Source organism: Rhinatrema bivittatum, chromosome 11 (assembly GCF_901001135.1).
Source record: "Rhinatrema bivittatum chromosome 11, aRhiBiv1.1, whole genome shotgun sequence".
In the NCBI taxonomy this organism is placed as follows: domain Eukaryota; kingdom Metazoa; phylum Chordata; class Amphibia; order Gymnophiona; family Rhinatrematidae; genus Rhinatrema; species Rhinatrema bivittatum.
Genome location: NC_042625.1, coordinates 2,374,845 through 2,391,523, shown reverse-complemented (window position 1 = coordinate 2,391,523; position 16,679 = coordinate 2,374,845). Strand labels below are relative to the sequence as shown.

Here is a 16,679-nt window from a genome sequence, read left to right as displayed (position 1 = left end):
CTCTCACGCCGCCGGGGTCGGCGACGTCCAGGCGGATTTTCTCAGCCGGCATCGTCGGGACCCCGGGGAATGGGAGCTGGCGGACGAAGCGTTTCGCCTTATCGGCAAGACGTGGGGTATCCCCACATGGACTGGATGGCCACAGGCCGCACTGCGAAGGCTCCGTGATTTTTCAATTGGTTTTGAGAAAGGGGAGCAGAAGCAGTCGACGCATTGGTGCTTCCCTGGCCGACGGATATCCTGCTGTACGTCTTTCCTCCGTGGCCGATGTTCGGCAAGATTCTGCGCCGCATAGTATTGCACCCGTTCAACATGATCATGGTGGCTCCGGAATGGCCTCGCCGTCCGTGGTTCGCTTGTCGAGGGCGGCTACCATGCGTCCCATGCGTCTCCAGGGGGTCGCGGGGGCCCCTCCGTCAGGGCCCTGTCTGGTTGCAGGATGCGGATCCCTCCTGTCTCGCGGCATGGCGTTTTGAGTGGACTCTGCTCCAGAGGAAAGCTTACTCTGACGCGGTGGTGGCTATGCCGCGGCGGTCCAGGAAGCAGTCTACGTCCTTGGCGTACGTCCGGGTCTGGGTAGTCATTGAGGAATGGTGCGTGCAGCGGAGTGTGGCTCCCACTGCCGTTTCGGTATCTGGTCTTCTGGTTTTCTCCAGGCTGGTCTGGCCAAAGGCTTGGCATGCAGTTCCTGCGGGTCCAAGTGGCGGCGCTTGGTTGCTGGCGGGTCCTGATGTCTCCCGTTTTCTCCGGGGGGGCTAAGCTTTCCGTTCTCCGTTGCGTTTCCCCTGCCCGTCCTGGAACCTTATTGGGTTCTTCCCACCCTGTGCACGGCACTGTTTGACCCTTGAAGCGTACAACTCTTAAGGATTTCGCATTAAAGACTGTTTTCCTTGGTGGCGATTGCCTCGGCGCAGCCCTTCTCAGAGTTGCAGGCTATTTCCTGTAGAGATCCGCCTCGGGGGTATCCTTCCGGGCGATCCCTTCCTCTCTACCTAAGGTTTTTCATCGGCATCAGTCAGTTGAGCTGTCCGCTTTGCGGCCAGGAGCTCCTCTGTTCCTCAAGCGAGGGACTTAAAGAGGCTTGCTGTGCGAAGTTCCCTTCTACGCTACCTGGAGGTCACGAATTCCTTTCCGATAGCGGATCTTTTGTTTGTTTTCCTTTTCGGGTCCAAAGAACGGGACCGCAGCATCCCACACGACGATTGCCCGTTGGCTAGAAGAAACCATTGGTTCGGCATACCTCGTGTGGGGAAAACCGATTCCTGGGGGCTTCAGGGCTCACTCGACGCGGTCTCCAGCGACGTCTTGGGTGGCGTCTTCGCAGCTGTCGCCTCCAGTGATTTGCAGGGCGGCTACCTGGAGGTTGTTACATACCTTCATTAGTCATTACCGGTTGGAGGTTCAGGCTACTGATTCCGGGGGTTTTGGAAAGTAGGTGCTCCGAGCGGGACTCTCTGCTTCCCACCCTCGGTAATTTAGCTCTGGTACGTCCCAGGTGTCCTGGACTGATCCTGGTACGTACAGGGAAAGGAAAATTAGTTTCTTACCTGATAATTTTCGTTCCTGTAGTACCAAGGATCAGTCCAGGATCCCGCCCGCAGTGCTACGCTGCAGTAACGAAGAGTCCGCTCATTGTTGTGTTTCAGTACGCTGACCCCTTGTTTAGTCGCTCTCCCGGTTGGGGCGTCTGGTTCCTGTAGGGGTGTTGGAATTTTTTTTTCCGTTTAAATAGCAAGTTTGTATGGTTAGCTATGGTTACCTTATGGAATTTTCTACTTTGACATTACGTATGACTGAGGGGCTGTGACTGGCACAGGAGCATATATGGCTCCGCCCACAAGTTTTAGTCTGTCTCCATCTACTGGTGCGGAGTCACAACCCAGGTGTCCTGGACTGATCCTTGGTACTACAGGAACGAAAATTATCAGGTAAGAAACTAATTTTCCTTTCTGGCCCCTTCTTTCTCCCAATCCATCCTGCAGGAAACAAGGCAGCAAGCGTGGCTGGGTTTGGTTTCAATTGGGCAGAAAGCCCAGGAATTTGGAGGAGACTAGTTGGCCAAATAATATGTGCATGTAGCTAAAAGTGAGGCAAAATATGTCACTCTTCATGCAGCCGTCTGGATTTTCTCAAATTAGGTGGAGCCCATGGGCTGCATAGGGAGAGGGACTAGATGAAAGGGAGACAGTATGAAAAAAGTGTAGGGTTCTCCAGAGAAAAAACAGAAACTTTAGAAATCAATGATTTGGCTCTGGTATGCAGGTCAAAGTGATCGGTTGATCTACAAGGCATAGCTAAAGTTCTTCTGGAATCTGATCTCAACTATTAAATTCATTTCTCAAGATAAGTTGTGGAACATATTTCTTCTGACTTGATTCATATTTGGTTACACGGTGAATGACTGCTTGCCACAGATGTGACAGAGTAAACTTTCTCCATTTCAAATGAATATTCATTTCACATGGTGTGTACAGCTTAGGATACCTAACACTGGGAATTGAAATCCTTGCAAAGGGGATGATGGGAGGATGATCTGATATATCCTTTAGACTTAGGGAGATGGCAGAGGGAAACAGTATGGGGTAAAAAGTTTTCTTCTGTCCTGATCCTGCATCGTTTCGAGGAGGCAACATCCTCATCATTTTATTGCTGTCCTAGGACGATTTTTGGAAGAATTTCTCAGATACCCTGAGGACAGTACCTCTGAAACAGCATCTGCTTTATAATATGGAACCCTCGACAAAAACTGCTTCCCTTTCATAGAATTTATCATGAATAATATTTCTCTCAACAAACCCATCATAATCCTTGGAGACTTCAACATTCACTTCAATTCTCCATCGCAATCTAAAACCTGCCAAACTATCTCTGATGTCCTTTCAACTCTAAATCTAAACCAAATAATCCAATCACCATCTCATAAAGCTGGCCACACTATTGACTTCATCTTCATCAACTCAGATTTCTGGCTATCAAACTCTGTTCAAACCACTGAAATTCCCTGGTCTGACCACCATCTGATTCAAGCAAAATTAACCCTTAATTCCAGCTTCAAACCAGCTAATACCACTCCTAACAAGTTCTCCTACTGTCAACCATTCAACACTGATCTTCTACAAAAAACCCTACAAATAGAACTAAACAACATAAACCTAGAGGATTCAGAATCTGCAACTACATCTTGGTTAAATATCACAAAAAATGTAGCAGACTCAATCAACCCCATCATTACAAAGACTAAACAACATACCAAACACAATAACCAATGGTATAACGAAAACATCAGAATTGCCAAACGCCTTCTCAGGAAAAAAGAAAGAGAATGGAGAAAAAATAAAAACGCAACAACTCTTAACAACTATCGGAATAACTTAGCGGAATACAAAAACCTCATCAACAATGCAAAAAAAGAATTCTGCTCCAGCAAAATCTCCAAATTTCATCATAACCCCAGAATGTTATTCACAATAGTTCAAAAACTTACCAAAACAAACCAAAAATCTACTTGCACCAAACACAAAAGTGATGACTTTGCTGATTTCTTCAGTGAAAAAATATCACATCTAATTCAAGCCAACATAACTGAAAACAACCAAATCACCAAACTCAACGTCAATCTAACATCTTCATGGTCAATCTTTGAGACCACTTCTACACTTGAAATTTAAACGATTATAAACAGAATGAACCCCGCCAGCCATCCATTAGACAGCATCCCAATTACAACCCTCAAAAATATTGAACCCACCATTTCAAAAACCATCACCAAAATTGTCAACCTATCCCTAACTGAAGGTAACTACCCCAAATGCCTCAAATCTGCTATCATCAAACCTATTCTAAAAAAGAACAACCTTGATCCAGAAATCCTTACCAACTACCGCCCAATATCAAACCTGTCATTCATTGCCAAAACCATTGAAAAAATCGTACATACTCAACTTGATGATTATCTTGAATCAAACAAAATCCTACCCCCATCCCAATATGGATTTAGGAAAAATCTTAACACAGAATCTCTCCTCATCTCCCTTAATGACATCATTTTAAGAGGCTTTGACAAAGGAGAAAAATACCTCCTCATACTCCGCGACCTCTCAGCCGCCTTCGACACAGTAAACCACAAGATACTGTTGGAACGACTTTCACAAATTGGATTAACAGGCACAACATTACAATGGTTCTCCTCTTATCTCTCTGACCGAACTTACCAGGTAATAATCAACAACCCATCAAAAATGATCAACCTCAACACTGGCGTCCCCCAGGGATCAGCATTATCTGCCACCCTTTTCAACATATACCTTCTCCCCCTCTGCCAACTTCTCCAAAAAAAAACAAAACACATTTCCTATATGCTGATGACATACAACTTTTGATCCACATAAAAAAATCAATTGAAGACACCTACAGGAAAACCTCAGATCTACTAATCTCTATCAAACATCTTCTAAATTCCCTAAAACTCATAATCAATTTTGACAAAACCGAAATTATACTGATGGACAAAAAACAGAACCCAGCTCCTCCACCCCTGATAATTCCTGACAAACATATGACAACTAGAATTCTTACCTCCCACACCAGGAACCTCGGAATTATCATCGACAAAGATCTGTCATTTAAGAACTACATATCAAACAAAACCAAAGACGGTTACCACAGACTCCTAACCCTAAGACATTTAAAACCATTTCTCAACACTGATGATTTCAGAACCGTACTTCAAATCAGTGGCGTAGCCAGAATTGATTTTTTGGGTGGGCACAAGGTTAACATGGGTGGGCTGTAGGCATGCAGGTCTACTAGTTGTTTATTTACTGATAAATAATGCCAAATTATGCAGCATAGCATTCACATCTACGCCTAAGTATGAGGTTTACTTAATGATACAAACATAATTCACGGTGATTTGTGGTACTTTAGCCTTCTTATTATTACGATTTTATACACGGCTCCTACCTGTCCATAAATTTTGAGAGAGCGGTTGTGTTGCTTATATTTAAATTGCTAACATCTCAAAATATAGATATATATTTTTACCTTTGTTGTCTGATCTTTGTATTTTTCTAATCAGTTGGTCCTGGTCTCTTTTTCCCATTTTTTCCCTTATAGCTCATTTCCTAATTCCTTTTCAGTGTCTTTCTTCTATTACTGTCTTCTTCCCTTCCACATACACACACACACACACACATACACGCTTTCTCTCACACACTCAAGCTCTCACTCTCATATGCTCTCCCCCCCCCCCCCATCCCAAGCTCACATTCTCTGCAGACACACATACAAGTTCTCACTTTCTCACCCCTCCCCAGACTTATATTCTTATGCACACACAGATGCACATCCAGGCACCCATTCTCACCCACACACATAAACCCAGACTCCCATTCTCACCCACAAACCCATGCTCCCAGTCTCACCCACACATATTCAAGCTCCCATTCTCATCCATACATATACACATTTAAGGTCCTAGTCTCACCCACACATACACACATTCAAGCACCCATTCTTATCCACATATTCAAGCTTCCATTCTCACCCACCCACACAAACCCAGGCTCTCATTCTCACCCATATATACACACATTCTAGCTCCCATTCTCACCCACCCACAAACCCAGGCTCCCATTCTCAACCACACATACACACATTCGAGCTCCCATTCACCCACATATTCAAGCTTCCATTCTCACCCACATACACACCCAGGCTCCAGTTTTCACCCACACAGACTCCCATTCTCATCCACACATACACATTCAAGCACGTGCACAGCTTCCGCTTCCTCCCCCCAAAGCAGGAAGATCAGCTGCCTCTCCTGCTGCCACCGGACTCCTGCTATCTTCGGGTGTCGGGCCGTACGGCCCGCCGAACTTCCTGTCGGGGGGGGGGGGGGTGTGGAAGCGCAGCGCACAACGTCCGCTTCCTCTCTCCCCCCCCCCCAAGCAGGAAGATCGGCGGACCATATGGCCCGACGCCCGAAGATAGCAGGAGGCCGGTGGCAGCAGGAGAGGCAGCTGATCTTCCTGCTTTGGGGGAGAAAGCGGAAGCTGTGCGCGGCGCTTCCGCTCCCCCACCCCCAAACAGGAAGTTCGACGGGCCGTTTGGCCCGAAGACAGCAGGAGAACGGGTGGCAGCAGGAGAGGCCAGCTGATCTTCCTGCATTGGGGGGAGAAAGCGGAAGCTGCATGCGGCGCTTCCGCTCCCTCAAACAGGAAGATCGGCGGGCAGTACGGCCCGACGCCCGAAGATAGCAGGAGGCCGGTGGCAGCAGGAGAGGCAGCTGATCTTCCTGCTTTGGGGGGAGAAAGCGGAAGCTGTGCGCGACGCTTCCGCTCCCCCAAACAGGAAGATCGGCGGGCAGTACGGCCCGACGCCCGAAGATAGCAGGAGGCCGGTGGCAGCAGGAGAGGCAGCTGATCTTCCTGCATTGGGGGGAGGAAGCGGAAGCTGCGCGCGACGCTTCCGCTCCCCCCCCCCCCTCAACAGGAAGACCGGTTGGCCATACGGCCGCAGCAGCGCTTCCCCCATGTGTGCCGTGATGGCGCGCGAGGCGTGGGTTCTCTTGTTCGCTGTCGCGGGGATGGGATCCCGCGACAGCCTTGCAGTTCCGGTGCCAGTTGGGTGGGCCTGGGTCTAAGTTGGGTGGGCACCTGCCCACCCAGGCCCACCCGTGGCTACGCCACTGCATGGAATATCTGGCTAACTGTGGCCGGATAACTTGTCTGCTTGTCAGTTAATTGAATATTGGGCCCTATATTTTTTAAAAGCATAGGGAGAAAAAAAACCAAATAAATTAACCATACATACGCAATAACATTTGGAAAATATTTTGTTCCTAAAATGAAAGCATTTAATCAAACAATTAACAGTAAAAAAAAACGTTTTCATGCTGAGCAGTATAAAACCATATGCAAACGTTTCACAGTATCTATTCCTAAGCTGCCTCTAACATTTAACTTCTCACTTTCCCTGTCTACACAGAGGAGAGAAAAGCGAAGGAGCACCAGGAGGAGAAAGGCGATAAAGCCTCAGACTGTCAGATTGAGGACTGGTTGGAGAGGAGAACTAAGAGGAAGAAGTCAGCTCGCAATAACAGGTATGCTGTGGCACTGCTGGGCCTGTAGTGTTAAATATACCCTGTTTCATTCCCCTTCTTCCTTTTGGCAGTCGTTAATGCTCAGGCAAGCCTGACTGCATGTTAGTGCCAGTTTGTTCACTTCTTATGCCCCTCCTTTCACATCCTTCCCTTGGGCACTGTGAAAAGGGATGCCAGCTTTCACCTTCTTACAATGTGACATAATTAGATAAGAACATAAGAACATGCCATACTGGGTCAGACCAAGGGTCCATCAAGCCCAGCATCCTGTTTCCAACAGTGGCCAATCCAGGCCATAAGAACCTGGCAAGTACCCAAAAACTAAGTCTATTCCATGTTACCATTGCTAATGGCAGTGGCTATTCTCTAAGTGAACTTAATAGCAGGTAATGGACTTCTCCTCCAAGAACTTATCCAATCCTTTTTTAAACACAGCTATACTAACTGCACGAACCACATTCTCTGGCAACAAATTCCAGAGTTTAATTGTGCGTTGAGTAAAAAAGAACTTTCTCCGATTAGTTTTAAATGTGCCCCATGCTAACTTCATGGAGGGCCCCCTAGTCTTTCTATTATCCGAAAGAGTAAATAACCGATTCACATCTACCCGTTCTAGACATCTCATGATTTTAAACACCTCTATCATATCCCCCCTCAGTCGTCTCTTCTCCAAGCTGAAAAGTCCTAACCTCTTTAGTCTTTCCTCGTAGGGAAGTTGTTCCATTCCCCTTATCATTTTGGTAGCCCTTCTCTGTACCTTCTCCATCGCAATTATATCTTTTTTGAGATGCGGTGACCAGAATTGTTCACAGTATTCAAGGTGCGGTCTCACCATGGAGCGATACAGAGGCATTATGACATTTTCCGTTTTATTCACCATTCCTTTTCTAATAATTCCCAACATTGTTTGCTTTTTTGACCAGAGATCCAGAGAAGAAGACCAGAGATCCACTGAATCCAAACGCTGATAGCTCTTTATGTAGTAATCTAACAAAAGATGAAAAAACTCTGCCTCTGTAGTCAATTCTTTACACCTTCAGAACACTACATTTTTAATAATTTGTTTCCTAGCACCCAGACAGATGAATTCAGGACCAGTGGGTTATGCACCTCTACCAGCAGATGGAGACGGAGCAAAGCTGACATCACAGTATATATATACACCCCTGCAGTGATGACAGCCCACCAGTATTCTCCATCTCCACCAGATGGTGGACGTGCATTTCCCTACTGGAGATTGCTTCAAATTTTAGAGGAGAAATAATAGGAGTTCCCTGTACATACCAGGATCAGTCCAGACTGCTGGGTTATCCCTTCCTTCCAGCAGATGGAGTTAGAGAAAAGCTTAAAAGCACCCCCTAGATATACCGGTGTGCCACCTGCGATCCCTCAGTATTTCTCTGACTCCAGCAGATTGAGAGGCATAACCTGCGGTCCTGATCCTTTTCAGATTAATCTTGATTGTACAGGTTTGACAGTACCAGCACCTCTGACTAGACCAATTTCTCTTGTTTAAAAAAAACCAAAAACAAAACAGAATTGTCTAATTAAAATTTAATTCAGTATTAATAGTAATAGTTAAGATTTATTTTTTCTGGCACTTTCTGTGCGGGGGCATACTTTACGGCAGGCTAGGCAGGGCAGTGCCCTAACACCAGATTCCCGGAGCTTTTCTTTCCTCAGTGGCCAGGGGGAGTATTCACCGGTGGGCCGGTCGCTCTCCCCCCTGTCTATGTTCCAGAGATGTGCATACCTCTGAATGGGGCTTGCGGTTGACACAGCAGGGAGACTGCTTGTAGATTTAAAAAAAAAAAAAAGAGACGCACAGACCTGTTGGTGACAGGCCCGTGGTGTAGTCCTGTTCCAGCCCCGGCCTGCCACGAAATGGCCCTGGGACTCTGGAGGGGGTGGACCATTCACCCGGCGCGATATACATATTTTTTTCTTCAGCACTTTTCGCGCGCTTTTGCTGAGGCCCTGCGCCTGCCATGCCGCACGCTTCTGCTTGCATGGCCTGCGGGGAGTCAGGGACACGGGTCTCCCAAGAGGGTCTATGCTCCCGATGTATCCCCGGGGGCAAGGGACCCTCTCGGCGGCCGCGTACAACCCGCGGCTGCGCGAACCGCGAAGAATTCCGGCGGCTTGGGGGCAGAGGCCTGCCCCGCCCCCACTCGGTGAGGGAGTGGCAGCCGTTTTGACCGTGCCGAAGGAGAAGAATTCCCTCCTTCCTCTCCACCTGCTTTAAGTCCCCAGCGCGATCGCGTTTTTGCAGCGAATTTAGACACCCCCCCTTCCTGGCCGGCGGGGGGGGGGGGCTTAAAGAGACCTGCTCCTTTTTCATCGCGATTTGTCCTGTTAATGCATAAAGCCTTCTTAGAGGCTGAGGCAGATTGGGAGGACTCGCTCCGCCCCCCCCCCCCCCAAGCTTTTTAAGCCCACACTGGACCAGGGAAAGGCGGGGGCTCGTCTTCCCCGACCGGCTGCGGAACCTGATATTCCCAAGCCTATGGATCCCTCCCAGGACCCTTTAGCCCTGGATATGGGAGGAGGTGTGGACACGCATGTACCAGTGGTGGGGGATGATCCTCAGATCCTTCGCTTATTCAGCAAGGACGAGCTGGATCCTTTAATTCCCCATGTGTTGCGTGAGCTGGAGATTCCGGCTCCACAACCAGAGTCGGATTCTTCTCCGGGAGATTCTGTTTTAGCGGGCCTTAGAGGTCCTCCGCAAACTTTCCCATTTCACCCTAAGTTGTTTCAGATTGTATCCAGGGAATGGGATTTCCCCGAAGCTTCATTAAGGGTCAGCAGGGCTATGGAGAAACTATATCCCTTGCCGAGCGACTCCTTAAATCTTCTCAAGCTTCCCAAGGTAGATTCTGCGGTCATGGCAGTAATTAAGCATACCACAATTCCCGTGACTGGCGGAACAGCGCTTAAGGATCTTCAGGCTCGGAAGCTGGAGATCTTACTGAAGCGCATTTTTGAGGTCTCTGCGCTCCTGAGGACAAACCCAGACAGGTTCACCCTTCCGGCGTGTTCAGGGGCCGTTTCCGTGGTCAGCGCCGTTTTCGGGTGGGGAGGGGTTCTTCCTTCGCACAGAGACAGTTGGCGTCTCGATCACAGGCATGGGCACATTCCTTTCAAGGCAGGAGGCCTCAGCGTTCGGGGGGCCTCTCATAGTTTTACCCCCAACAAGACCCCACAATGAAGGGGCGCCAACCCATTCCTCTGTCCCACAGATCGGAGGACGGCTGGCCCTCTTTCGGGAGGAATGGGTCAAGGTAACATCGGACCAGTGGGTTCTCGACATTATAAGTCACGGTTACGTTTTGGATTTTGCTCGCCCGCTCCGTGATCTGTTTCTAGTGTCGCCTTAAGAACATAAGAACATAAGAAAATGCCATACTGGGTCAGACCAAGGGTCCATCAAGCCCAGCATCCTGTTTCCAACAGTGGCCAATCCAGGCCATAAGAACCTGGCAAGTACCCAGAAACTAAGTCTATTCCATGTAACCATTGCTAATGGCAGTGGCTATTCTCTAAGTGAACTTAATAGCAGGTAATGGACTTCTCCTCTAAGAACTTATCCAATCCTTTTTTAAACACAGCTATACTAACTGCACTAACCACATCCTCTGGCAACAAATTCCAGAGTTTAATTGCGCGTTGAGTAAAAAAGAACTTTCTCCAATTAGTTTTAAATGTGCCCCATGCTAACTTCATGGAGTGTCCCCTAGTCTTTCTACTATCCGAAAGAGTAAATAACCGATTCACATCTACCCGTTCTAGACCTCTCATGATTTTAAACACCTCTATCATATCCCCCCTCAGTCGTCTCTTCTCCAAGCTGAAAAGTCCTAACCTCTTTAGTCTTTCCTCATAGGGGAGTTGTTCCATTCCCCTTATCATTTTGGTAGCCCTTCTCTGTACCTTCTCCATCGCAATTATATCTTTTTTGAGATGCGGCGAACAGAATTGTACACAGTATTCAAGGTGCGGTCTCACCATGGAGCGATACAGAGGCATTATGACATTTTCCGTTTTATTCATCATTCCTTTTCTAATAATTCCCAACATTCTGTTTGCTTTTTTGACTGCCGCAGCACACTGAACAGACGATTTCAATGTGTTATCCACTATGACACCTAGATCTCTTTCTTGGGTTGTAGCACCTAATATGGAACCCAACATCGTGTAATTATAGCATGGGTTATTTTTCCCTATATGCATCACCTTGCACTTATCCACATTAAATTTCATCTGCCATTTGGATGCCCAATTTTCCAGTCTCACAAGGTCTTCCTGCAATTTATAACAATCTGCTTGTGATTTAACTACTCTGAACAATTTTGTGTCATCTGCAAATTTGATTATCTCACTCGTCGTATTTCTTTCCAGATCATTTATAAATATATTGAACAGTAAGGGTCCCAATACAGATCCCTGAGGCACTCCACTGTCCACTCCCTTCCACTGAGAAAATTGTCCATTTAATCCTACTCTCTGTTTCCTGTCTTTTAGCCAGTTTGCAATCCACGAAAGGACATCGCCACCTATCCCATGACTTTTTACTTTTCCTAGAAGCCTCTCATGAGGAACTTTGTCAAACGCCTTCTGAAAATCCAAGTATACTATATCTACCGGTTCAGCTTTATCCACATGTTGATTAACTCCTTCAAAAAAGTGAAGCAGATTTGTGAGGCAAGACTTGCCCTGGGTAAAGCCATGCTGACTTTGTTCCATTAAACCATGTCTTTCTATATGTTCTGTGATTTTGATGTTTAGAACACTTTCCACTATTTTTCCTGGCACTGAAGTCAGGCTAACCGGTCTGTAGTTTCCCGGATCGCCCCTGGAGCCCTTTTTAAATATTGGGGTTACATTTGCTATCCTCCAGTCTTCAGGTACAATGGATGATTTTAATGATAAGTTACAAATTTTTACTAATAGGTCTGAAATTTCATTTTTTAGTTCCTTCAGAACTCTGGGGTGTATACCATCCGGTCCAGGTGATTTACTACTCTTCAGTTTGTCAATCAGGCCTACCACATCTTCTAGGTTCACCGTGATTTGATTCAGTCCATCTGAATCATTACCCATGAAAACCTTCTCCATTACGGGTACCTCCCCAACATCCTCTTCAGTAAACACCGAAGCAAAGAAATCATTTAATCTTTCCGCGATGGCCTTATCTTCTCTAAGTGCCCCTTTAACCCCTCGATCATCTAACGGTCCAACTGACTCCCTCACAGGCTTTCTGCTTCGGATATATTTAAAAAGGTTTTTACTGTGAGTTTTTGCCTCTACAGCCAACTTCTTTTCAAATTCTCTCTTAGCCTGTCTTATCAATGTCTTACATTTAACTTGCCAATGTTTATGCTTTATCCTATTTTCTTCTGTTGGATCCTTCTTCCAATTTTTGAATGAAGATCTTTTGGCTAAAATAGCTTCTTTCACCTCCCCTTTTAACCATGCCGGTAATCGTTTTGCCTTCTTTCCACCTTTCTTAATGTGTGGAATACATCTGGACTGTGCTTCTAGAATGGTATTTTTTAACAATGACCACGCCTCTTGGACATTTTTTACTTTTGTAGCTGCTCCTTTCAGTTTTTTTCTAACAATTTTTCTCATTTTATCAAAGTTTCCCTTTTGAAAGTTTAGCACGAGAGCCTTGGATTTGCACACTGTTCCTTTTCCAGTCATTAAATCAAATTTGATCATATTATGATCACTATTGCCAAGCGGCCCCACCACCGTTACCTCTCTCACCAAGTCCTGTGCTCCACTGAGAATTAGATCTAAAATTGCTCCCTCTCTTGTCGGTTCCCTTGCAAAGCAATAAGTGATTGCGCAGACGTTGTCTCGATTGCGAGCACTGGGAGCTGTGGTTCCAGTCCCACCAGCTGAGCATCGAACCAGTCGGTATTCTATTTAATTTGTGGTTCCCAAGAAGGAAGGCACATTCCGACCAATCCTGGACCTAAAGCAGGTCATCCGAGCCTTGCGCGTTCCACGTTTCCAGATGGAGACGCTGAGATCGGTCATTGCGGTCATCCACAAGGGCGGGTTTTTGGCTTCTTTAGATCTGCCGGAGGCTTACCTTCACATTGGAATCCAGGAGCATCATCAGAGATTTCTAAGGTTCATGATTCTGGGGAAGCAATATCAGTTTTGCGCCCTGCCTTTCGGTTTGGCGACGGCCCCCAGAGTATTCACCAAGGTGATGGTAGTAGTCGCGGCTTCCCTCCGGCGGCAAGGAATTTTAGTTCACCCCTATCTGGACGATTGGCTCACGCTAGCGAAGTCGGAGGCACTTTGCAAAATAGCGGTTCAGTCGGTGTTGGACCGACTGCGATTTTAGGTTGGATAGTCAATTTCGCCAAGAGCCAGCTGGTTCCATCCCAGGAATTGGAATTTCTGGGAGCCCGATTCGACACTTATGCGGGCAAGGTTTTCCTCCACCACCAGCAGTGGAAAATTTACTGTCTCAAGTTCGGCGCCTATTGGTCCTCCCTTTGCCTACGGCATGGGACTATTTGCAAGTTCTTGGACATATGGCACATACTCTGGAACTGGTTTCTTGGGCCTTTGCTCATATGCGACCTTTGCAGAGAGCACTACTTTCCTGCTGGGATCCTAAGTCAGAAGACTATCATCTGCCCTTACAATTAATGGAACCGGCCAGGGCCAGTCTCAGTTGGTGGTTGGTACTGTGGCACCTTCTTCAGGGGGTGAACTTGGAACCTCCACCTTGGATCATCATTACGACAGATGCCAGTATGACAGGTTGGGGAGCAGTCTGTCAATCCAGGTCAACACAGTCCCCTCGACAGGCCAAATGGTCGATCAGGTGGTTGGAAACCAGGGCAGTTTGCCTGGCTCTACGACAATTTTTTCCCTTAATACATCACAGGGCAGTCAAAATTCCCTCCGACAATGCGACAACCGTGGCTTACATAAACCGACAAGGGGGTACAAGAAGTCGTCCGGTGGCCTCCGAAGCAGATTTGTTGATGGCCTGGGTGGAACACCACCTGACCCGTATCGTGGCTTCTCACATCGCAGGCGTGGACAACGTCCAGGTGGATTTTCTCAGCCGACAGCATCTGGATCCAGGAGAGTGGGAGCTGTCGTCTGAGGCGATGCGGCTCATAACTCGCTGCTGGGGAACCCTACGCTTGGACTTGATGTCGACTCAGCTGAACGCCAGAGAGGCTCGCTTCTTCAGTCGCAGGAGAGAGCACGGGTTGGAAGGGGTGGATGCTCTGGTGTTTCCGTGGCCTCCAGACATTCTCCTTTATGTGTTTCCCCCTTGGCCACTGGTGGGAAAGGTTCTAAGGCGCATAGAATCCCACTGGGGTCTGGTCATTCTAGTGGCACCGGAGTGGCCACGAAGATCGTGGTTCACGGATCTAATCAACCTAGTGGTAGACGGTCCCTTGCGTCTCTGTCATCTCCCGAATCTTCTGAGGCAGGGTCCCGTATTTTTCGATCGGGTGGATCGCTTTTGTCTAGCAGCTTGGCTTATGAAAGGAGACAACTGAGAAAGGGTTACCCGGAAGCCGTGATTTCCACTCTTCTTAGGGCGCGCAAAACCTCGACTTCCCTTGCCTATGTTAGGGTCTGGAAGGTTTTTGATTCATGGTGCAGTGGGTTGAAGGTGTCCCCATGGCGGACCTCTATAGTGCATATTCTCGCGTTTTTGCAGAATGGCTTGAAAAAGGGCCTGGCCTACAGTTTGCTTCGAGTGCAGGTGGCAGCCTTGGGCTGTCTGCGGGGTAAGATTGAAGGCTCTTCCATTGCTGGTCATCTGGATGTTGCTCATTTTTTACGTGGGGTCAAACATTTGCGCCTTCCGGTGCGGGCACTTTGTCCATCCTGGAGCTTGAATTTGGTTCTCCGTGGTCTCTGCGTTTCACCATTTGAGCCTATCAAGCGGGCCACCTTGAAGGATTTAACTCTCAAAACAGTATTTTTCGTGGCCATTTGTTTGGCGCGTCGCGTTTCCAAAATTCAGGCATTATCATGTAGAGAACCATTTTTGAGTATAACGGAGTTGGGAGTATCCTTGCAGACGGTATCCTCCTTTTTACCTAAGGTGGTTTCGGCATTTCACGTCAATCAGTCGGTGGACTTACCATCCTTCTCGGAGGAGGATACCCGCTCTTCTCATGGTCGAGACTTACGACGATTGGATGTCCGGACCCTTTTGAGGTATCTGGAAGTAACTAATGATTTTCGTCTGTCGGATCATCTTTTTGTCTTGTGGAATGGTCCAAAGAAAGGACATAAGGCTTCCAAAACTACGTTTGCCTGCTGGTTGAAGGATGCTATTGCTTCCACGTACATATGTTACGGACGTCCTGTCCCTGACTGTCTTAAGGCTCATTCTCTCCGCTCTCAGGCGGCATCATGGGCGGAAAGCGAATGTGTTTCGCCCCAGGAAATTTGCAGAGCGGCTACTTGGAAGTCATTGCACAAATTTGCTCGACATTATCGGTTGGATTTGTAGATTCCTTTGGCAGCAGTGTGCTTCGAACGGGACTCTCTGGGTCCCACCCCATTTAAGGCGGCTCGAGTACATCCCAGCAATCTGGACTGATCCTGGTACGTACAGGGAAAGGAAAATTAATTTCTTTCTTGATAATTTTTGTTCCTGTAGTACCAAGGATCAGTCCAGACGCCCGCCCAAGTATGTATATTACAGGAGAGTCCGCTCATCTTTTTGTCATATTCCTGTTGTCTTCTCTTAACAGTGTTTTTAGCAAGTTCTTGGTTTTAAAAAACAAAAGAAAAAAGAGGAGAACAAGTTTTCTGGTATTTTTAGAGTATCCTTACTTGATCTTGTCATTGGTTGTTTAAAAAAAACAAACCACAGGATGAGATATATGTTTCATTCTGCTTTGATACTGATTATACTGAGGGATCGCAGGTGGCACACTGGTATATCTAGGGGGTGCATTTCAGCTTTTCTCTGACTCCATCTGCTGGAAGGGAGGCATAACCCAGCAGTCTGGACTGATCCTAGGACTGATACAGGAACGAAAATTATCAGGTAAGAAACTAATTTTCCTATTTAATTTGCCCTGCTCTCCTGCAGTGTTACCAAATGGCCCCTCCCCCCAGCTGAGAATTCTTGAGGTGATTTCCGTGGTCCCTCAGTTGAGTGCCTTGTTCCGGTAGCTGTTTTTTTCTCAGCCAGCATGGACTTAGCTGATTAAACAGCAGAAAGCCGAGCGCGGCAGTAACAGCATATGCCCTCTCCACCGCAGTTGGAGGCCATCTCTGTACTCAGCCGGGAAAGGCTGAGCTCAGGTAAGGTTTAAAAAAAAAAGAGAGATTGACTAGAAGGGTTGTTTGTAGGCCTTCCCCTTCTTCTGGTCTTCGTGCTTGACGCGCCATTCCGACATTCGTTCCCATTCCCATGGGAGGTTAAGGGACTTGAGCAGCCTGGCAGATTGAGCAGCCTGGGTGGGCTGTTAGGTTTTCCTTTCTGTGCGTTGCGTAGTAGGCTGCGGCAGTGTTTTTGCACGCTTGTTTTCTGCATGTTAGGCTACCCTCTTCAGGACCG

The 16,679-nt window shown here is 47.4% G+C and overlaps 1 protein-coding gene across 11 annotated transcripts in view; it reads left to right on the top strand.

The window, feature by feature from the left end:
• ZMAT5 (zinc finger matrin-type 5) overlaps nucleotides 1–16,679 on the top strand; it is a 76,360-nt gene that overhangs the window by 26,423 nt on the left and 33,258 nt on the right. For all 11 annotated transcript variants that reach the window (XM_029619135.1, XM_029619131.1, XM_029619128.1 and 8 more), the window contains one exon: nucleotides 6,991–7,105. In XM_029619135.1, the coding sequence (XP_029474995.1) occupies nucleotides 6,991–7,105 (115 nt within the window). The remainder of the gene's footprint in view (nucleotides 1–6,990; nucleotides 7,106–16,679) is intronic.